Source organism: Oryza sativa, chromosome 5, assembly GCF_034140825.1.
Source record: "Oryza sativa Japonica Group chromosome 5, ASM3414082v1".
Taxonomy (NCBI): Eukaryota; Viridiplantae; Streptophyta; class Magnoliopsida; order Poales; family Poaceae; genus Oryza; species Oryza sativa.
In genome coordinates this window covers 9,184,834-9,209,647 of record NC_089039.1, presented here as the reverse complement: position 1 = coordinate 9,209,647, position 24,814 = coordinate 9,184,834, and the positions used below count along the sequence as shown (strand labels likewise).

General features: G+C 43.5%; 1 protein-coding gene across 1 annotated transcript; it reads left to right on the top strand.

Annotated features, from left to right (window-relative positions):
* The first annotated feature begins 20,353 nt into the window (after positions 1-20,353).
* LOC4338219 (putative disease resistance protein RGA4) lies at positions 20,354-24,814 on the top strand. The gene is given in 3 exon segments (XM_026025367.2): positions 20,354-21,478; positions 21,728-23,897; positions 24,035-24,814. Coding segments are annotated over 3 exon segments (3,249 nt in total). The 5' UTR covers positions 20,354-20,422; the 3' UTR covers positions 24,058-24,814.

The window sequence follows — 24,814 nt, the reverse complement described above, 5'->3', positions numbered from 1 at the left end:
TGCCATTGGCCAATCCCAACCATTACTTTGCATGGACGATCAGGATTTGCAAACCCACAAGCTGAACTGCTGAATGATAAGTTTTTGACCCAACAAACTTGTGACAGTTTGTTTTTGACCCAACAAACTTGTGACAGTTTTTTAGATACTCCCCTTCCTCTCTTCTCATTGGCACCCGGCACGGTGAGCAGACGATGCGCACCCAACTCATGGTATCTCACGATCTCTCTCTTTCTTTCTCTATCTTCATTTATCTCTCTCTACTTCATCTTTAAGAGCAAGTTTAAGGCTTCAATACATCAATAGTCAATTTAATAACTTATTCATGTAATAGTTACCTATAAACATATACTACAATCTAATAGTTTATTCATATAATAATATACTACAATCTAATAGCTTATTCATGTAATAGTTACCTATAACTATATACTACACCATTAATATATGATCCCACCTCTCATATACACACAATGTATTGGAGTCCGTGCGGCAGCCGGTCTGCTTTCCTTCTCTTTTTCTCTTCTCTCCTCTACATGAGTTTACAGCACTCAGCCTGCTATTGTACTCGCTCTAAATGGGCCAAAGCCCTGGTAGCTACCCATGGTTGGGTGCGCATCCACATGATGACATGAGCCTCTTGCTCTAGCCCAGCCGAACCGAAACGCCGCACCCACGAAGAGCCTTGCTGATGTTGGTTTCTGCTTTTCTTCAGAGCATGAGAGCATGACTGTTACTGCTTTTTCTTAATGAACAGACACAAGACGGTGCCAATTTCCTTGAATAGAGAATGAGTAAAAGTCTTTAGAGGGTAAAACCTAAAAAGGGCTATACAAGCTTAAGAAACAATCTCTGCTGGATGCTTTGCTCTAGCACGCACCCAAGTCCTCCCCCTCCTCTTTAATCTTGGTGAGAAGAGCTATTGTCGGGAGTTCTTTAGCACAAGTTCAATAGTATAGCCAAATACCAGCCCCAAGTCATCTAGAGCCAATGTAATAGCCAATCTATCTAGGCAAATTTTGCTACATGATACTTGTTATGTGTGGTTTTAGCCCTAGGACACTGCCCAAACTCACTTTTGGGGGAAAACACTCCATAAACGTGGTAATTTGCCAGTGGACACCGCGCCGATTAAAATAATACTTTCCGGTTGGGGAGGAGAGAGAAATCGCGTGAAATGTCAAAAAAGCCCTTGGGCCCACATGTTAGCTCTATCTCCTATCTCTCTCCTCATCTCTCTCTTTTATCTCTCAGAGCGCGCTCGCACGGGGTGGCGAGGACGGCGGCCGGCGGAGCGGCAGCGCCGGCCTGAGAGTACTAATCACAAGAGCAAATCCACAAATACTAGTATTACTACTAATCACAAGAGCAAAGCATGGCCCCCGCTGGGGTCGCCCTCGCCCTCGCCGCCGCCGTCTGCTTCCTCCTCGTGGCCCCGGCCTCGGCGCGCCGCCCCGCCGACCTCCCGCCGCAGGCGGTGCTGCTGCTGCCCGAGCCCGTTGACTACCGCGAGGCCGCCGCGGAGCCGCTTCTTCCGCCCAAGCCGGTGGCGGACGCCAACGCCGACGCGTCGGACGCGGATCTGACAACCGCCGCCGCGCTCGCCGTTCCAGATGAGGAGGAGAGGGGACCCGCCCGCGCGCGCGCCTCGCTGCTCTGCTTTGTCTTCCGGTAGGACGGCAGATGGTGGCTGCGGACGGCGTGGAAGGGTGAGGGCGACGACTCCGACTCCGACTGGGACTCCGACTGAGAGTCGAACTCCGACGACGACGGGGAGGAGGGAGGGGAGGGCGGCATCGTGGGTGGCCGCTGTGCTCCTTGAAGGCGGCGTGGAGGCGCTCCGAGAGAGAAAAGAGAGATGAGGAGAGAGATAGGAGATAGAGCTGACATGTGGGCCCAAGGGCATTTTTGACATTCCACGCGATTTCTCTCTCCTCCCCAACCGGAAAATATTATTTTAATCGGCGCGGTGTCCACTAGCAAATTACCACGTTTATGGAGTGTTTTCCCCTAAAAGTGAGTTTGGGCAGTGTCCTAGAGCTAAAACCACACATAACAAGTGTCATGTAGCAAAATTTGCCATTTATCTATTATCTATTATTATATACTAAAAATCCATTAAACATACTACAAACGCTCTCATACCGTCATGTGGCATTCCTATAAACGCTCCTAAATCGCCATGTGGCGTTCTAATATATTAGGAATATCTAGCCCGATTTTCATTTAAATTGGTGGGTCTATTAGACCATTAGATTTAATTAGATTAAAAAGAGAATTTAATCCCACCCTCTCCTCTCTCTCTCGCGTGTACGTGAACCTCACACGTCCGTACACAGGTACCGGACTCCTCCATAATATTTGATATGTAGTTTTTCAGCCGGTAAAATATATATCATTTGTTTCATATTTTTTAATTTTTTTTAAATGATACTAAAAAGTCACAATAAAATTCAAAATAACATATTTCTTTAACTATAAACTATAAATAATCCAATGACTTAAACCGATAAAAATTAGCTATTTATTAACTATAGTTTCTAACTAATATAGAGTGAAAACGGTGATAATTATGGTAAGTGGATAGACATTATAAGCATCATATGTATGATTATCTATCTCATTGTATAATTTATGTCCGGTGGCACTCCGGTAAAAGCTCCTACATCGCTTCGTGCCACTTTCATTCAAACCGGTGGACCCAATATTTTAAACAATTAATTTATTTTACCATTAAATCTTATCTTCAAGAAAAAAATCTGCACGTTCCCCTTTCAATACGTATTATATGTTCGGAAAAGAAAACATAATGCGTTCACATGTATATAGGTACTCCGTCCCACCCCCTCTGACTCTCCCCTTCTGTGTCTCTCCGAGTTCTTTCCTATTTCTTAAGCTAGCAACCAAATATAAAAATAATCTCTAGGTACATATGTTTCTATATAGAAATTATTATATGTCACTTGGATGAATATACCCTTCAGTGACGAAGTTAGAAAAAATTATCCGGATATCACTTTGATATATACCATTTCCTTTCAGTGGCGAACCCATAAAAAATTATAAAAAATATTTAATTATTAAGTGATATATTAATTAATATGACATGAATTATCTATTATTATATACTAAAAGTCCATTAGATATCTTACAAATGTTCTTAAGCTGCTATACATTCCTATAAACATTTCTATGCTACCACACGACGCTCTAATAAATTAAAGTGTAAGAAATTCTAAGGAAAAAAATCATTTTACCCAAACCGATGGATCTTATTTTAAACCGTTATAAACTATTAGATCTATATCTTAAAAAAACCCTACCAAATGATCAGGTCGTCAGAGTGCGTATGTACAACACATGTATCCGGTTCCCTCCTCATGGACGAGACGAATCCACTAGCTCTCATCTCTTTGTTTTCCTTACAACAATTAAGTTAACCAAAAGATCCTAAAAATTACCCCCCAAAAAAATCCACCTTAATTTTTACTTACTTTATACCATTAGATATCTAACGACTTTCTACCAACTTAATTATATTTCTCAACTTGTATACGAGGTCTATTTACCTATACAAATATGTAAAGCTAAATCAATCTCAAAGGTACAAATAAATATGGGGGGCTGCTATATAACGGAATCCCATTTTTGAACGGGATGATACTGGTTAGGTATCAGGTCCGGTATCGGTTGATACATATCAGGTATCAGGCGATTCTACCACGTTTTCAGGTAATACTCGCGACGTATCAGGTGATACCTATCAGGTATCATGCGATTCTTGCCACATATAAGGTGATACTTGCGAGGTATCGGGTGATACCTATCAGGAATCATGCGATACCAGCCAGGTATCACGCGATACCTACCAGGTATCACGCGATACACACCCGACATTGACGCCGCCAACCACTGCCGCCCCAGCGCCCCTTCCTCCCTAGCTCCGGCCACCGCCGCCGCTCCCTCCTCCGGCTCCAGCGACGCACCACCGCCACCCCCTCCCATCCCCTGGATCCGGCTCCGGCCCCCGTCGCCGCTCCCTCCCCCATCGGCTCCGACCACCGCCGCCGCTCCCTCCCCCGGCTCCGGCCACCGTCCCCGCCCCGTCCCCCGCCGGCTCCGGCCACCGCCGCCGCCCCCTCCCTCGGCTCTCTGGCTCCGGCCACCGCCGCCACCCCATCCCTCCGCTCTCTGGCTCCAACCGCCGGCTCCCCGACTCTGGCCACCGCCGTCGCTCTCTCCCTCGGCTCCGGCCATCACTGCCGCCCCCTCCCCCCGGCTCTCTAGCTCCGGCCACTGCCGCCGCTCTCCCCCCACTGCTGGCTCGGCCCTCGTGCCTTATGCTCTTGCAGCTGATGGAGGTGGAGGGGAAGCTATCCCGTTGGGGCAATGGTATCCCGTCCCCTAGCATTCCCGATAAATATGTCTATGAATGAAGCTCTTTTTTATTACTATATATCTCCATTCTATAATGGATCCTAAAATTTTATAGGAATTAAGGAGGAATGAAAAAAATACTAAGATATCCATCATTAAATAAGGGGTATGTAAAGAGTTAGAAGATGGTTAGAGTAATGTTGGATAAAAATTAAATGAAGAATGGTTGGATGAAATGAGTAGTATTAAAAATCTCATATATTTTAGGATAAAATTTGAATCCTTTGATTTATGGATGGAGGTAGTAGAAGTAAATAGAAGTACGTGAGTATGTCTTTAATTAGATAAAGAAGTCATATTATCATATTTTTAATAGAAAATTTCTTAAATTATTATATCTTAAAATCTACAAGGACATGTTTAGTATACAAGGAAAAAATATTACTTAAAAGTTTAAATTAAAAAAACGCATGTAGTATAAAATGATAGTTTCATATGAACCAACTCTATTGTTGAGACATATTTTTCTTATAAATCTAAGTAATTTTGTTTACAATTTATAACAACCCGTCCTTCAGAACAAGGTAGCTCAGCATGCATCCAACTCCAACTGGCACGCTCACTTACGCTATCACATCACTTACACTTTCATTCTTATGGACAAGTGCACACAATGCTTATGGACATCACATATCATATCCTTTAAATAAAAAAAAAACATAGACCACATCCTAATTGCACTAGGATGTCACAGAAACCCCCTCAAAGGACCCGACGTCCCTGTTGGTCCACCTTACTTGCATAGTCACATAAGCAGACAAATGTCCAGGAGCATGTACCTTCTTAACGCGTGTCCGTGCATCCAGTGATCGAAACCAACTTTCAAAACAATCCAAAAAAATATTGATAAACATAGATTTAGAAGAGTAAAAAAATATTTTTTAAAAAATCCTATACATAAACATTCGTTACAAAATTTCAAACATCACTAAATAAGGTGCCCGCGCATCTGCGCGGGCTACCTTCCTAGTTTATACAATAGTTACTTACTATACTATTAATACATGGTCCTACCTATCATACACATATTACGTCTTAAAGTCCGTGCTGCAGCTGGCTACAGATCTGTAGCCCGCTTCTTCCAAATTTCCCAAGTTGTCAGCAGCAGGAGGGTTCTCATCCTTTTCTTGGGCAGTCCTTTACATGTAGCCAATGCTTCCCACCAATCATGTACTGTGGTCATCGCCTCTCATGATGCCAATTTGAATTGTTCTTGCGCTGTCTACGTTGCAATCATGTTCCATATTCTTCTAGTGTATCTGCTTTCTGCCAGGAGGTATAAAGCTGTCTCCAAGGTATGTTTGCAAAGTGGGCAGTATGTGTTGTTTCGTCAACCTCTCACATATAGTCTGTTTTTTTATCAAAGCACAGTGAGGGAGGCCCCCACAGTATACATTAAAGAACAAAGAGTATGTACAAAACTTGGCAAGAGCCTGAAAAGAAAAGAAAACTATTACAGTAGATCAATACAGTCTGTTGGACGTCAGGACTCTGTTCTACATGACCAACTAGGGCCCAAGGCTTCCAGATCAGCATGTCGAAGTTTGTTTTGGTCGAGCCGAAGAATTGTGCTTCGTATGTTGAGGCTGCTGAGTATGTCTCATTATTTGTGATCTTCCAAATGATGTCATCCGCTTCACTAGGGGACAGCTCGACCAGCTGGACCCATTCCAAAGGTTGACCAACTAGTCCAGGAGGTCTGTTGTCATACCTTGTACAATCGGCAAGTCAAGATCCTACACCCACTGATTGTTGGTTATGGCCTGCTTTAGTGTTTTATTTTCTTTTTTGAGATTGCATACACTTTTGGTGCCACATCCTTAGGCCGCAAGCCATTGAACCAAGCTGAGTCCCAGAATCGCACGGTGGTTCTGTCTCCCACCTTGATTTGTGTTGCCACCGCAAAGAGGATTTTGTTAGTGTCGTCACATGGAGTCTCCATTCCTAACGAAGCTTTTCCCAGCTATTTCAACTAATGCCATAGCCATCTCATTCGTAACGCTCTTACGAATTTCTCGAGGTGTAGGGGCAAGGCCCATATTTGTGGTCTGTGAACATGTCCTCACCCAATTAACTTTGCATTTTCCACTTGTGAGATCTCCGGTTCCTGCCCATAGGGATCTTTTCCTTTGCTTGTCTAGCACTGCAAAGATGACGCTCCTACACTGCCAAACGGAGTTCATCCTATTAAGGAGTCTACGGACAAACCAGGCTTATAGACAAAGAGGTTTTACTACGCAACACATAAGATTAAAAGCCAGCTTCGATGAGTGACGGCTGCTCCTTGGGGATATTAATATGATATATAGAGTGAGAGACAAAAATTACTCGAATCCATTGAAAAGGCAATTGAGATTGTGAGAGCGAGACAATCGTTGTACCTTTATTGATCAATGCGATTACAATATATAGATGAGGAAGGGGCAGCAACCGTAGGCGCGATGGTTGGGAACCATCAAGCCCGTTGCTGAGGAGCGCCGAGAGGGCGAGAAGGCACGTGGCTTGGCACAACCGCCGTGCCAAACCTTCGGTTGCCGATCCCATCATTTATATGGATGAGATCATCTATTTATTTCATAATACTCCCCCTTGATCGAATCCAGCCTTTGATCATTGCTCTTTCATTGTTCCAGATATCTGTAAAGACAATCTTAGAAATAATTATAATTAGTATATTAGATACATCATGTAAACTCCTCAAAAACCTAGTGGGAAAAATAAGGAGAAAAACCATGATATATTATTATCTATTTTTAGACTTTTATGAGTAAAACTCGTAATATTGTCCAAAATAGTATAATGTCTACATTTATCATTTAGTAAAAACCCAAGTGGTGGAAAGCGAAATGATAAGACATATAACTTATTTTGATATTACCTTGTTAAAAACTTTGAATGAGAAAACCTAAAGGGTAAAACTCATACAAAGGAAAAAGAGTGTAATATAACGAAAATAAGTTATTTCCCAGAGAGAGGTACTCCCCCTGAATCCTGCAAAATTTTAAGTCATGTCATACCAATTCCTTCAACACATTTAAAGAATGTGGAGTATGGTTGTGATTTTGTGAATAAATCAGCAAGATTATCACATGACTTAGTTTGCAAGATGTTTATCTCTCCATGTTGCTTAAGCTCATGAGAAAAAAATAATTAGGAGCAATATGCTTAGTGATGTTGCTCTTAATATAATCAGTTTCCATTTTAACAACACAAGCGGCATTATCTTCATGGATAATTGTAGGTGATTCTAATGAACCAATACCACAAGATGTTAATATGTTGTTAATCACTCTGCGAAGCCATACACATTCACGTAATGTCTCATATATAATGCAATTATTTCAGAATGATTTGTGGATGTGGCTACCAGGTCTGTTTAGAACACTTCCATGAAATAGTAGTTCCACCTTGTAAAAATATGAATCCTAAAGTCGAATCCTAGTTCTTTTAAAGAAAAGTCCTAGATCTCTTGCGCCGTTAAGATATCGAAAGATATTCTTAACTCAAGTCCAATGGCGGTTGGTAGGAGCAGCGCTGTATCTTGCTAATAGAAATCCAGTCTCGTACTATTTGCAGGATACATAAGTGCACTGATAGCAGCGAGATAAGGATAATCAGGTCCTACAACATTCTCTCCATGTTCTTTTGGTCTAAATGGATCTTTCTCTATGTCTAGAGATTGAACCACCATAGCAGTTTTGGAAGGATATGACTTATCCATATTGAATTTCTCCAATATTTTATGGGTATATGCACCTTGGTGCTAAGGATTCCAGTAGGTAAATTCTCAAGTTGTAGATCTAAGCAAAATTTGGTTTGACCCAAATACTTCATCTCAAATTCTGTCTTTAAATGATGACGTGCTTCATTAATATCTTGTGTATTACCAATGATGTTAAGATCAACGGCATATATCTAGATAATGCAAAATCCTATGGAGGATTTGGGAAATTTTCCAGTGATCAAATGATGACTAATAGAGTTGCCAATAATTTTTCTCATCATCCCGATATCGGGGTGCCCAAGTCGATCATTCCAAGTGTGGAATGCATCAACATTTTTGTAAAAATTACTTTATACGCAACATGGCAACGGGCTTAATGTACGTATAGTACAATCCCGATGTGCAAGATGGAATTTTCTCGCAAATGCGTTTGCCATATCCATTTTGTTTAGTTAAGAGAAGAAATTCTTCTCGGTTATACATATGGGTTTCAATGTGGAACCCATTTTGATGGATATCTCTATAATTTAGTAGGGTACGGGTTGAATCAGGATACAGTAAGGCATCCTCGATTGTAATTGGTGTACCCATTAGGAGTGTAATAGTTGCTCGTCCAGAGCCAACTATCACAGTATCGCGTTCAGCGATGGTCAAAACTTTGCCTTCTCTCTTTTTAAGAGTTTGAAAGTATTTGATCTCCCTAAGTATATAGAATTTGTGGTACCACTGTCCACAAGACATAATTCATCTCCAATCGGAGCAATATCCTTAGACATCTATAGTGAAAGAATACTTGCTTAGTGAAGAATTCTTTATTTAATATATATACATACGTACAATAATTTAAAACATCAAATACATAGTATGACGTTTACATAGATTTAATAGTACAAACTCTAATGACTAGTAAATCTTACAAACTTGCAACTTAAGGGAGTTTGTATTTATCTACTTATTATTTCAACTAATATTTGACAAACTATAGGATATCAATATATTGTCTCACACACACTTAGACTAAAGTAGTTTCATCTCCAAGTGGGACACACTGAGATTACAGTAAATCTGCAAGTGGGTACATTGAGTAATATTCGATGAGCATGCCGTCCATCGCAGAAAGTGGAGCAATATCCTCTAGGAGAAGATCGAGATTGTTCTCTGGTTTAATAGGAGCCTACTGAGAACTTCCAACCTCAGGTCTTGCTTCATTTGTAAGATTGAAATGTGCTTCATATCTTGGTTCCTCAGAAGACTTTTTCTCCTTGAAAGATTTCTGATACAGGAGAACAAGGTGTTTTGGGATACGACAATCTTAAGCAACATTATAGTTAGATCCAGACCTATTGGAATGCTTGTTGCTGTTGCCACGAGGTTGTGGTGCCTTACCCTTTGAGAGCTTTCCATAAGTTGAGTGGGCTCGTCTCCAACATATACTCATATTTGAGATCTTTATGGATATAGAGCCTAAGAAGGAAAAGGGCAGTATTTTTCTTGGTATCCTCGATTGGTGGATCCCCATTGTTGGGTTCCTCAATTGAATTAGAAATCCCACGCGAAGCAAAGTTTATTTTGATATCCGAAGCCAGTTACTCCCATCAATGGCCAGTTCATCGAACTCTTTAGTTGTTATGTCCATACAATCATGATTAATATTATTAATTTATAGAGATTAATTAATAAAACATGATATTGATGTTGTAATCTCAATGCAAAATGTAAGACCTCATAATTTTTCATGTTTCGAAAACTGTAGGTAATAGACCTTACAATCTAAGTTAGAATTTGAAACTAGGTGGCACAATGTGGATAATCTCAAAGTAATTAGACTGTGGAGTAGATCGCTTAATAGTGGGCAAGATATACTTGCCGCCTAAAACATGATCTCCAGGCAAATATATACTGATAAATATACCACAACCATTGTTTAGGACCCAACTTCCTTGTGCACAGCCATATTTCAAATAATCTTATATTTTCAAAACATATATTCACTGAATGGCACATGTGGGTAATCATCGTAAGATGTAGACCACTTCGTGATGGGCGAGATACTCGCTACCTAGATTATGACCATTGTGGCCAATGTGTAGGACTCCATCTGGGTAATCATCTTAAGATGTAGACTAATTAATGATGGGCGAGATACTCGCTGCTTAGGCTATGATTGTTGTGACCAATGTCAACATGTGGTTTAATTCCAAGTCAAAATATGTAGTCAAAATGCATTAAATTCTCCATTAATCATGTTATACATAATTAAGAGAATTTGCTAAATTAAAAATACAAAATTAAAAGAATTTTGCCAATTAACAGAGCGAGTAAGTATAGTGTGTCTTTAAATAATATACAAAAGGCATTTTATTAAGACAACAAGTAAATTTAGTAAAGTAGGGTATTAATAAACACATGTCAAATAACATATAACATCAGGGGTCTAAAGGACCATTGCATAATTGTTTTTACAAGTGATGATCTGCTTAACTAATTAACTAAAATGATAGGGACTAAAATTTAAATTTGATAATTTAATTAAAACTAACACTAAAAGAAAATAATAGAAAAGAAAAAAAAACATGTAAAGGGGTGTTGGGCCGAAATCAACAAGGCCCACCACCGCATCGGCGTCGGCCCGGCCCACCAGGCTGAACAAAAGAGGCGTGGCAAAGTCCTCTGCCGCCACCACCTGCACCCATCGCTGCTTCCCCTTCGTGTCCACCGCCGCCGCCGTCCGCATCCACCGTTGCTCCACTGTCCGCCGGGTCCCCCCCTTGTTCACCGGCGGCTTGCCGACCAGAGTTAGGCCGACGGCCCCCACTCCTCATCGGAGTCGGAGTCTGGTTGGACCCGTACGATGTTCCCCACTCCGTTCGGGAGTGTGTGGCTCGGAGAACCATGAGGAACGGCGCGAATGGTGGCGCGAAGGCCGGGGTGGCGCGCTGCAGCGGCTCTGGCATGATGGTGAGATGATGATGAAGTGAAGAGTGGCGGCTCCCCCGTGCGTGCGGCTAGGGTTCCGGTTTACCGAAACCCGGTGGTGTGGGAGTTGGGGAGCGGTGTCAAATTGGCGGCTGCGTGGTTGGTGGAGGTGTTGCAGGTGCAATCGGTGGTGGTAGGGAGACGAGCGGAGCCAGCAGCGATTCCATCTCTAGAAGGAGGGAGCATTGCTCACTGGTGGGCATCATCTCTGCGATCCATCCATGGTGGGTACAAAACTGTACCCCTTGGACTTGGACGCGGCAGGGTGCCCTGACGGCCGGCAAGGCAGGGGCTGGTAGTGGAAGAGGAGGAGCGACCAGAGTTGCGGCGAAAACAATGCGACGCTGAGAGTGGTGGCGGCGGCCACCAACCCTAGTTCGGCGCCCGTCATGGTGATGGCCTCCTCGTCGATTGACAGATGAGATGGTGAAGGCAGCAAGTGCGATAGTGGCGAGAAAGGCTGAGAATGGCGTCGATCATCGAATTGAAAGTTGGGATACTTTCTTTCCTCCTCTTCTCGTGAAGAGCAAAGTGTTGATAACATGTTGAAAAAGGGTACGGGTCTGACTAAGATTATCCTTGCCGAATCAGAAGGTTATTAGCACTTTGCTCTTGACGAGAAGAACAAGGAAAGAAGGTATGCCTACCTTCAATTCAATGATCGATGCCGTTCTCGGCCTTCCTCGCCACGATCGTGCTCACCGTCTTTGCCATCTCATCTGTCGCTCGATGAGGAGTCGCCACCATCACCATGATGGGCGCCGGACTAGGGTTGGTGGCCGCCGCCACCACCCTCGGCGCTGCATTGTTGTCGCCGCAACTCCAGTCGCTCCTCCTCCTCCTCCTCCTCCTCCGCTAGCCCCTACCTCGCCGATCGTCGGGGCGCCCACCGCATCCATGTCCAGGGGTATAGTTTTGTACTCACCATGGATGGACTGCAGTGGTGACGGTCGCCGGTGAGCAGTGCTCCCTCCCGCTGTACATGGAATCGCCGTCGGCTCTGCTCTTCATCGCCCTACCACCATTGATCGCACCTCCATCACCTCGACCGACCATGCAGCCACCAATCCGACGCCGCTCCCCAACTCCCACGCCACAATGTTTCGGTCGGATCAGAACCCTAGCCACACACACGGGGGAGCCACCACTCTTCACTCCGTCATCGTCTCGCTGTCACACCAGAGCCTTTGCAGCACGTTGCCCTCGGCCTCCACAGCACCTTCCCCGTCGTTCCTCACGGTTCTTCGAGCCTCACACTCCCGAACAGAGTGGGGAATGACATACGGGTTCGACCAGACTCCGACTCCGATGAGGAGTGGGGGCCGTTGGCCAAACTCCGGCTGGCAAGCCGCCGATGGACATAGGAGGGACGTGGCAGCGGCGAACACTGGAGTGATGGTGGGTGCGGACAGCGGCGGTGGAATCAAGGGTACAGAGTCAAAAAGGGGTTCTGGATTTTTATTCCCATTTTTTCTTTGAATGACACCTTCAACTTGGCTCCACCTTAGAGAGGGTTTTCGGTTTTAATCAAGATAGGGTCAGGGGCATCAGACCTGCTTTTGACATATCTATCCTATCCTTATTTGGGTACCATATGCACCTCTTTGGGCTTCTATTAAACTAGCCCCATAACTTCGGGAGAAGGGGTGCCCAGACTCGAAGGGGTAGCGATGATGGATACGGGCGGTGGCGACGGTGGACTCGGCGGTGGCAGATAAACCGCGGGGCAACCCCCATGCCCCATGCTTCTTTTGTTCAGCCTGGTGGGTCGGGCTAGCGCCGCTGCGATGGTGGGCTGAATCCTATTGATTTTGACCCACCACCCCTATAATTGTTTTCTTTTCTTTTCTTTTAATGTTAGTTTTAATTAAATTAGCAAATTTAACTTTTAGTCCCTATCATTTTAGTTAATTTAGGTAAGCAGATCATCAGTTGTAAAACAATTATCTAATGGTCGTTCAGACCCCTAATGTTATATGTTATTTGACATATGTGTTTATTAATTCCCTCCTTTACTTGTTGTTTTAATAAAATGCCTTTTGCATATTATTTAAAGACACACTCTACTTACTCGCTCTGTTAATTTGCAAAATTCTTTTAATTTTTTATTTTAATTTAGCAAATTCTCTTAATTATGTATAACATGATTAATGGAGAATTTAATGCATGTTCAACTACATATTTTGACTTGTAATTAAACCACATGTTGATGGAGCCCTAGTTTGGTCATAACGTTAAACCACATGTTGATGGAGCCCTAGTTTGGTTATAACGACCATAACCTAGGCATCGAGTATCTCGCCCATCATTAAGTGTTTTACATCTGAAGATGATTACCCAGATGGAGTCCTACACATTGGCTACAATGGTCAAAATCTAGGCAACGAGTATCTCACCCATCATAAAGAGATCTACATCTTACAATAATTAACCACATGTGTTATTCTGATAATATGTTTTGAAAATATGAGATTATTTGAAATCTAGATGCGCACAAGGTAGTGGAGTCCTATATTGGCTGCGGTTGTTTATCAAAATATATTTGCCTAGAGACCATATTTTAGGCAGCAAGTTCATCTTGCTCACTATTAAGATATGTGCTCCACTGTCTAATTACTTGGAGATTATCCACATTGTGCCACCTAATTTCGAATTCTAACTTAGATTGTAAGGTTTATTACCTACAATTTTCGAAACATGCCAAATTATGAGGTCTTACAATTCGCATCGAGATTACAACTTCGATATAATGTTTTATTAATTTATCTATGTAAATTAGTAATGTTAGTCATGATTGTAGGGACATGGCAACTAACGAGTTCGATGAACTTGCCCTTGATTGGAGTAAGTACCCAATTTGGGTTTCGGATATCAAAATAAATTTTGCTTCTTGCGGGATTTCTAATGCAATTGAGAAACCCAACAGTGGGGATCCATCCAATTGAGGGCCGGAAGAAAAACACTGTCCTTTTCCTTCTTAGGCTCTATATCCATAAAGATCTCAAACATGAGTATATGTTGGAGATGAGCCCACTCAACTTATGGAAAGCTCTCAAAGAACATTATGATCATCAAAAGGAACTCATCTGGCCTAATGCTAGTTATGAGTGGAAGCACTTAAGCCTACAAGATTTCAAAATTGTGGCAAAATACATAACATTCGCTCTAAGTTGAAGTTTTGTAAAAAAAGAGTCAACATGGGCAGAGAAGATAGAAATAACTCTATATACTATCCTTCTGGAGGACATGATACTGAATCAACATAATCTTATTGGAAAAAGCAAACACAACAACAGGCGTAAATCCAATAGTCGAAAGAAATGAAAAGGAAAGGGTAAGGCACCACAACCTCGTGACAACAGCAACAAGCATTCCAACATTTGTGGATCTAATTATCATGTTGCTTAAGATTGCCGTATACCAAAACACCTTGTTCTCCTATATCAGAAATATTTCAAGGAGAAAAAGTCTTCTAACCAAGATATGAAGCTCATTTCAATCTTACAAATGAGGCAAGACCTAAAGTTGGAAGTTCTCAGCATGCTCCTATTTAACCTGAGAACAATCTCGATCTTCTCTCAGAGGATATTGCTTCACTTTCTGCGATGGACGACATGCTCATCGTATATTGCTCAACGGATCCACTAGGAGATTTACTGTAATCTTTTTTTTTGAAACATAGATTTACTGTAATCTCAGTGCGTCCCACTTGGACATGAAACTGCTACTTTAATCTTAGCGTGTGTAAGACAATATATTGATATTCTATTGTATGCCAAACATTAGTTGTTGTAATAAGTAGATAAATACAAACTCCCTTAAGTTACAAGGTTGTAAAATTTAGTAATCATTAGAGTATTATTGACGGTCGTTATATACCAATTTCGACCGTCAATGGCTATGCTTGCAATGCATATTATTATTGACGGTCGTTATAGACCTAGCTATGCTTGCAATGCATATTTGTTTTAGAATAATCTATTTCCACTTGTACTTGGATATTATTTGCTTGCAGAGATTGCTACATAAAATGGAGGAGAATCGACGGAAAATAACTGAACAATCAATCGAACGCCGTCGAGAAATATACTTGCGGGTAAATGGGCTTACAATTCCAGTGAAACAACCTCAAAAAGCCCAAGACACCACGTCACTAAAGTGAGGAGTCTACAGGGAGACGACCTGCCAAATTTTGGGCCGATTGGGCCAGCCCATGGTTCGGTCGAACCCCCATCCCAGCCGTTCAGGCTGGGTTTGGAGTGGACGCTCCAGATCACTCCTCAATGATGGTTGCTGAGCAGTTAGGACATTTCCATCTATCACAACTATCATTAGCAGCTTATTTAATGAGGAGCTTATTCTCCACTCCAACACACACTCAAGAAGAAGATCAAAGAGCTCTCTTAAGTTTAGTAGTGTTCTAGTGCTAGTGGAGTAGGAATTAGAATAGTTTTCTTAGTCCTCAAGTCTTCATGAGATTTCGGGTATAGCTCTAGCAGTTTTTCTCTCTTCTTTTGTAAGACTTACTGAATTAATAGAATATTCTTATTTATACATCTTCGTTATTTTATTCCCTTTATATCATCTGAGTACCGAGATTATTTTATATTTGCATCGATATAGTTGTGTAGCTAGTTTACCAGAGAGGTGCATTAGTGTGGGTTTAATGTCCTAGTATTCGGTTGCTCTATGTCGGATGCATGGATGTAGAGTGGTATTTAGTAATGTAAGCGTGGTGTTTATATTATTAAGTATCATTATTAAGCAACTTTCATATCGAAAACTTATACAAAAATACACCTTTAGCAGTTTGAAAAGCGTGCACGCGAAAAACGAGTGAACTGAGTAGGGAAAGAGGGGAAAAGAACAACATTGACTAATAAATCTCTAGAATGGACCAGTGAAGGAAAAGATTCCTATGCACTATTGCTTGCCAATTACACTTTGAACCTTGGTATATTAAATCAAGATTTTAGATTTAGATGGGTGTGAGTTTTGCAAGTTTACGGAGTTTAGATGACATCTTGGAACAAACTCCAGCACCGATAATGAGAGAAAAAAAAGAGAAAAAGGCACGAATTACCCACCCTCCCCCCCCCCCGAACTATCGCGGTCGGCTGAATTCCCCCCTAAACCCGAAAAGAGACATGACTCACCCTGAACTTTCAATACGGGACGAATTACCCACCTCGATCCAATCCGGAGTGGTTTTATCCTACGTGGCATACGCGTGGCAACCCAGTCAGCATTTTCTTTTTTTAAAACATGGTGGGGCCCACCTGTCACATACTCTATCTCTCTCCTCTTCCCCTCTCTCACTCTCTCTCTCTCCCTCTCCCAGCGAGCACGGCAGCCCGCGGCGGCTCCAGCGTCGTCGTCGTTGTCGTGGGATAGAGAGCCGGTGGAGTGGGATGCGGCGGTGCTGGATGCGGAGGCCGCAGCGGCGCTGGATGCAGAGGCGGCGGTGGCTGCGTCACGGGGACGTTCACGCTCGAACTTCCCATGGAGATGAGGAGTCTGAGGGGCTTGCCGGCGTGCCCCGCCGTCCTCCCTTGCTTGGGGGGTTTCACACGATGCGCCTCTGGCTTGGCAGCGCGGTCCTCGGAATCCTGAATGCCACCGGCAGCGCCTTCCGCGCTCTCACCGATGTCCTGCTCAGCTATACCAGCGTCAACGATGGTGATGACCTCCGCCTACTGCCCGCAGCTGTGGAGGCTGCCACATCACCGGCCTCACCAACCTGTGGCTCGACGCCGCCGCCACTACGCTTGAGGAGCTCTGGCTTCATCATTCCTACGACATGACAGCAACGGAGGTGGATGCGCCCGGCCTCCGGGAGCTCACCATCGTCGTCTCTGGCCTGCCAACGAGGAGTTGCCGATGGCGGACGCCGTGGCTCCCGAGACCGCCATCGCTGCACCTGAGGCCCGGGATGGTGGTGGAGAAGGGGAGGTGATGTGACCTTGGATGGCTCCACCGCGTAGGACCACGACGACGACGACGCTGGAGTCACCGCGGGCTGCCGTTCTCGCCGAGAGAGGGAGAGAGAGAGAGAGTGAGAGGGAAGAGGGAAGAGACTGTGTGTATATGACAGGTGGGCCCCACTATGTTTTAGAAAAAGAAAATGTTGACTGGGTTGCCACGCGTACGCCAAGTAGGATAAAACCGCTTTGGATTGGATAAGGAGGGTAATTCATCCGGTATTGAAAGTTCATGGTGAGTCATGTCTGGTTTTCGGGTTCAGGGGGGAATTCGGCTGACCGCGATAGTTCGGGGGGGGGGGGGTAATTCGTACTTTTTCCGAAAAAAATATTCATGGAAGTTTAATTGCTGCTTCCTCCATCCCAAAATAAACCAATCTGGGACATGATGTGACTTTGCCTTAAACAACAAATTTAGACAACCCCTATCCAGATTCATTCTTGATAACGTCTAATTCTACTTTAGATTTGTTTATTTTGAGATGGAGGAAGTGGGAGGCGACTCCCGGTCGGGCGCCCGATGCGGAGGGGGTAAAATCGGGCGCTGACGTCAGTGCCACGCATGCGTGCAAAAACACTTTAAACTATTTTTTCTCTTAAATTATTTATCCAAATCATGATATGATTGCACCATTAAATTTGTTGCAATTAAATCTTCAAAACAAGACCACATATGGATATATTTCGATAAAATTTTTTTAGCTTATTATTGAATTATTTTTAAATGTTGCACGATGTTCCACCAGGTATATCGGAATTGTTTCACTAAGTAGATCGAAAATGTTTCAATCATTTAAATCGGACGTTGTTTCACCTTATATAAAAACAATGTTTCAGCAAATAACGAAAGAATATTTCAGTTCACTGCAACATTTGATCCATACATAGTGAAACATTATAAGTGCACTAGGTAAAATATTTTTGGTGGAACAAAAAATGGAACGAATTAGCTTAATAGAGGGTTTCCAAAATATGTGGGTGATTTGTTGCAAAAGAATATTTTAATTCACTGCAACATTAGATCTATACATAGTGAAACATTGTGAGTATATTAGGTGAAATATTTTTTTGAGAAACGTGGCAGGTGTGAGCAAGACACATGATGGGGCCTAGGGGGACATGTGGGGCGTCGGGGGGAGCGCCCGATTTTGATCCCTCGGACGGTCGCCTGAGGCAAAGAATTTTCGGAGGAAGTGCCTTGGTAAAATAATTTATAGGAAAGTAGTAAGTAAGATTTTCAAAGAAAACTTCCGGTAGTTAAACCAGTAGTACTAGTAGGTTTTTAAGGAAAAGTTAAATAAAAGGTGAAAGTATTAGTAGTTATTATTAACTGTGTGACACCGTACATACTTCACTGCGTGAACCAATCCCAATAGAGCATGCCACGACGCTAGGTGCACCTCTCTGTTGGAAGGACCGAGGAAAGAGAGTGAGAACCCCACCCTCACCAAGATTGTGCTTCAGTGTCGCATCTCTGGCCGCCTCCGCCGCGGCCTCTGTACGGCCGCATCGCAGCCTCCGTGGGCGATGATACAATACACCAAGATAGGCGAATCTTCGCTTTCTTCGGCACAGCGCGCGTCAATCGAGCTCGCCCAATGTTGAAAGCATAGTGCTAGGAGACATATTTTAACCATGAGATTAATTCCTAAACTAAATGGAAAGGTAGAAACAAGAATTAAGAACTCCCACATGGAAATATATGCTAGTAGCATGATCACAAAAGATGCAACGTAATTTGACATGGCAACGTCAAACACGTCAAGCTATTAGCTATGGCTCTCAATTTACTCCACATATGCAGGCTAACAACTAGCAAGAATTAATTTACTACTAGCAATTAGTAAGTCTCAAACAATAATATCACGTAGAAAGATGGACCGATTTTCTCACAAATCAACGGTACTCAAAACCGTTGAGAGACGTATAGTGAAGCACGACGAAGTCCGCTGTTCGTGGCGAGCCGAGACAACGAAGTTGAGACCTAGAAAGATCAGCACGGGGATGACGAAGGACGAGAAGATCGCAGATCACCAGCTGCTGCTGCTGCTAATCACTCAAAATTATGGAGGAGATTAGGTTAGAGAGAATAGGCTCTCCGCTGTCACACCAAGGAAATACTATAAGAAGATGTGCTGCTCCTTTGATCAGAAATTAACAACCAGGGCGCAAGATATGGATCGATCCACATGACTCGCACATATCCATGCTGCCCACCTCCCTTCTTTTCCTCTATCCCAGTGACATGTAGGCCCAAGCCTCTCTCTATATTCATTGGGACCACCTATACATTTGTCAACAAATTTTCTACTAAAAATTTGACAGATGTAATTATAGTACAATCGTAGTGTAATTACACTGTAACTTATATGTAATTACACTATAACTTGCATGTAACTACAATGTAACTTGTATATAAGTTTCATGTAATTTTGAATCTTTAGATCTATTACAAGATTTGTTTTGGTGAGGAAGAAAAATAAAATCACAGCACATACATATGTAAGGATTTGTTTCCACAACCTCTATTTTATCGAAATAACATATTACGGAGAGATTTTTGAAAGTTACATACAAGTTACACTATAGTTACAGTGTAATTACACTACGATTGTACTGTAATTACATCTGTCAAATTTTTAGGAGAAAATTTATCGACAAATATATAGCAAAATCGAATAAATATATATGACGTAAAATTTTAGTGATGGTTTTACCAGGGTTCTTATGGTTATATTGCTGGTAGTGAAGGCTCGAGATCCTCTAGCCCCTATGATAGATCCGCTGCTGATTCGGCTGGGAATAAGCCGCATAACGCGGTGCTGGCCTTCGCCGGCCGGCTATGGTGGGTCAATACAAGCTGGGGCGTGGTCTCTGTCGACCCGTTCAGCTACCGACCGGCAAATCATCGAATTGAGGGAGATAAATTGATCTTGTTTTAATAATTGAGGGAGGACAGAATTGTAAACCGGGAGCCCACAGATGCTAGGAAAATAAAAGGGGAAAAGAAAGCAAATGATGAAAATGATGACAAGGAAAAAGATCCCTCAGTAATCCTTTCCTTCCCACGCAATCCCACATAAAAAAGTGAAAAGAAAATAAAGGAAAAGCTATTGAAGCAGAAGCATCAAGCTAGGCATAGCACTCACAGCAAGGTAAGGAAGGGATAAATCTTTCTTAAAAAAAAAACTAAAAACTAAATGGCCGTTAGAAGATAAATACACGTACGCGCGTGAGGCTAGCTATCTACACCCACACTGCCGTGCTGATCGATCAGGCCTCCCAGTTCATCAACTAGCTAGCTATGGCCATCGTCCTGGATGCCTTCGCGTCCTACGTCGGCGACCTGCTCAAGCAGGTGGCCCAGGACGAGCTCACCCTCCTGCTCGGCGTCTCCAGCGAGATCGCCAGCCTCCACGAAAGGCTCAACAGCCTCAAGGACTACCTCGCCGACGCCGAGCGCCGCCGCATCACCGACCAGAGCGTCCAGGGCTGGGTCAGGAAGCTCAAGGACGTCATGTACGACGTCACCGACATCCTCGACCTTTGCCACCTCAAGGCCATGCAGCGTGGCGGCGTCGGCTCATCCGCACCTCCCGTCAACATCAGCTGCCTGGACTCGCTGCTCTTCTGTCTCCGCAATCCGCTCTTCGCCCACGACATTGGTAGCCGCATCAAGGCGCTCAACGCCAGGCTCGACGCCATCTGCAAGAGCGCCGCCGCCTTCAGCTTCCTCAAGCTGGAGGCCTACGAGGACATGGCGGCGCCTCGCCGACCTAGTGCCGCCGACCGCAAGACGGACCCGGTGCTGGAGCGGTCGGCTGTGGTCGGAGAGAAGATCGAGGAGGATACCAGGACACTGGTGAAGATGCTCACCAACGGCAAGAACAAGAAGCAGAATGCAGTGGTGGTGGTCGCCGTGGTGGGCACCGGCGGGATCGGCAAGACGACGCTGGCGAAAAAGGTGTTCAATGACGAGGCCATCAAGGAAGCGTTCGACAAAAAGATATGGTTGAGCGTGACACAAGACGTGAACGAGGTGGAGCTCCTTAGGATGGCCATTAGGTCCGTCTCTGTCGGCGGTGCCAGCGATGGTCGAGAGAGCAACAAGTCACTGCTGGTGCCCACACTCGTGGACGCCATCAGGGACAAGAGGTTCTTCCTGGTGCTCGACGACGTGTGGAGCGACAGAGCATGGAGCGGCCTGCTCAAGGTGCCCTTCAGCCATGGCGCCGCCGGCAGTCGTGTCCTCGTCACCACCCGCCATGACGCCGTCGCCCGGGGTATGCAAGCCATGCACCCCTTCCACCACGTCGACAAACTGTGCCCTCCAGATGCATGGTCACTGCTCAAGAAACAGGTCAGATTTACACAATATACTAAATGTTTTACATCCCTCCCTCATCTATCTCTGCCATAAGAAACACTGTGACACCTATCTTCTTGGCCATAATAATTAATTCTAACAACAAAAATCCCCGAAAAAAAATAATCTAACAACAAAAAGACATTGCCAACATATTAACTTGTATGTATATAGACTAGAATAGAGTACCATTTGCTAAACTAATTGTTCTAAATGCATGCATGTATATGAAATAATTTTCAGGTAGTTTCAAGTGAGATGGAGGACGTTGAGATTGATGAGACGCTCAAGGACATCGGAATGGAGATAATAGACAAATGTGGTGGATTGCCTCTTGCTGTCAAAGTAATGGGGGGACTCTTGTGCCAAAAGGAGAGACGGCGAGCAGATTGGGAGAAAATTTTGCATGATTCTATATGGTCAGTACCTCAAATGCCTGATGAGCTAAACTATACTATATACTTGAGCTATCAAGATTTGCACCCTTGTCTGAAGCAGTGCTTTCTGCACTACTCCCTCCTCCCCAAAAATGTGGATTTCTTCATTGACACAGTTACTAGCATGTGGATAAGTGAAGGATTTCTTCATGGGGAAACTGATGATTTAGAACAATTAGGAGAAGAGTGCTATAAAGAGTTAATTTACAGAAACTTAATAGAGCCAAATGCGGAGTACGCTGGAGAATGGGTTAGCACCATGCATGATGTTGTTCGCTCATTTGCTCAACATCTGGCTAGAGATGAAGCACTTGTAATTTCATCTAGAGATGAAATAGGCAGGGGTGCACTTAAATCACATAAATTTCTCAGGTTGTCTATAGAAACAGATGATTTGCAACCGAATGATGAATTTGGGTGGAAAATTATACAAGGGCAAAAATCACTTAGAACACTAATACTAGTTGGTGAGCTTAAGATTAACCCAGGGGATTCATTGATTACTCTTTCAAGCCTAAGGACTCTACACATAGAAAATGCCAACTGTACTTCCACATTGGTTGAATCATTGCATCAACTCAAACACTTGAGGTACATCTCCCTAAAATGTGGTGACATAACTAGATTGCCAGAAAACATTGGCAAGATGAGATTCTTGCAGTACCTTGGCCTTGTATGTGAGAATTTGGACAGGCTTCCTAATAGCATTGTAAAGCTAGGACAATTGAGGTATCTTGACCTTAGTGGCACAAGTATAACTAGTATACCTCGAGGGTTTTGTGGCCTAACAAGCTTGAGGACTTTATATGGTTTTCCAACCCAAGTAGATGGTGATTAGTGTAGCTTGCAAGAGCTGGGGCCTCTTGCTCAGCTCTGGGTTCTTGGACTAAGTAACCTAGAGAATGTACCTGCTATCTCGTTCGCTGCAAAGGCTAGGCTTGGTGAGAAGGCCCACCTTAGCTACTTGATGTTAGAATGTAGTAGTAGACTTGGTGAAGATGGTTTTGTACAAGACGAGAATGGTGTCCCCACGGAAGAGCAGCGGCAAATCGAGGAGGTGTTCAATGCGCTTACCCCGCCACTGTGCATAGAGAGCATTGAGATTAGTGGCCATTTTGGAGAGCAGCTACCAAGGTGGATGATGTCAAGAGTAGCAGGTGCATATGAGAGGTTGTCGATGGTGATCATGGATGACCTCGCTTGCTGCAACCAACTCCCAGATGGCCTCTGCCGACTTCCGTCTCTGTATTACTTTCAGCTCACCCATGCCCCTGCAACCAAGCGTGTTGGCCCTGAATTCCTAACTATACTACCATCATCGAGCCAACTCCGCCAAGCTCATGCCTTCCCGAGGCTGAAGAGGATGAATCTGATAGGCATGGTGGAGTGGGAGGAGTGGGAGTGGGATCAACAACTAAATAGTGTGCATGCAATGCCTGCATTGGAGGAGCTTGTGATCGAAAACTGCAAGCTGAGACGCCTTCCTCCTGGCCTTTCCTCACAAGCAACGGCCTTGACAAGCTTGTACCTACGTAACATCCAACAACTCAATTCTGTGGAGAGCTTTGCTTCTCTTGTCAAGCTTGAGGTGTATGATAACCCCAACCTGGAGAGTATCACTTCCCTCAACAAGTTACAGAAGCTCGTCATTGACGGCTGCCTGAAGATGAGGATATTGGAGGGGGTTCCTGAGCTGCTGAGGCTAGAGCTCAAGGACTTAGATATGGAAGAGCTTCCAGGATACCTGCTGCAGAGTGTGAGTCCTAGGCATCTGGTGCTAGACTGCAGCTTGGAGATGCTCACAGCCATATCAACAGGAGAATCCGGTCCTGAGTGGAGCAAGTTGAGCCGTGTCCAGCATGTGAAGGCCTATGCTGACCAAGGAGACAATGAACGGAGGTGGCATGTGTTGTACACGAGAGATCCCTATAGATTCGAGACAAATATTGGGATCAGCTCTTCTTCTAGTTCTGGAGGTAAATCAACACTTTAACACATATGCTTCTTTCTAATTTATATCTATATATTCTTTTGCATTAATTTCTTTGCCCATGTTCTGTCCACCTTTCAACATGTTCATTTCATTTTCTCATTTGGGTTGCTTCATTCACAGAATCAGGGGATGATGAGGAATAGTACAAAAATACTTTGAGAGCTCACAACGACAAGGAGCTAGCCTCACTACCTATCAAGAACAATTGTAGTTCAAACTTGTGGGCAAAACAAAACTATATCAAAAGATCAGAGGTCAACCAAATCTTGAGAGAAGTACGCAGGTAACACAAAGGGGCTCATCAGATACCAAAGCTTTTTCATTGTTATACTGTCATCAATTTGGAATGTCTTTAATTAACTACATTGAACATAGGAAAGGGTAGTAAATTAACAAGCCATGGGCATGTGACATAGAGTGTCATTCAATAATTCGAGATAATAATGCTCCAACAAAAAGGTGGGTTTTTCAGGCTTCCAACTGAAGATTTTCATAATGGAGTCACACATCCATGAGTCACTGATTGGATTCAAGAGATTTTTTTTGCTATCTCCTTGAAGACCTCATCCATGTCAAGCTTCTTCATCACCTTGAAAGGTCATGGCATGTTCTGCACACAAATTGGAGTGTGTTCAATCAAAAACAAAATCATGATGTGCCCTAATTCCTAGAAGTATTGTAATCATTACATAGAATGGTATCTCAAAGAAATTGTCCAAATAAACATTATTGTGGAGTACTAGATTCGTTGTAAGGCAAATTGGTTATTTCCGACAAGTCTAGTTAGAAGAATGTTGTAATTAGAGGAAAATACAACTTTTTTATTACCTAAATTATTGAGGGCCAAAATGTGCTAGTGATGGTTTTCTGCCAAAATGTGCTAGTGATGGTTTTCTATTA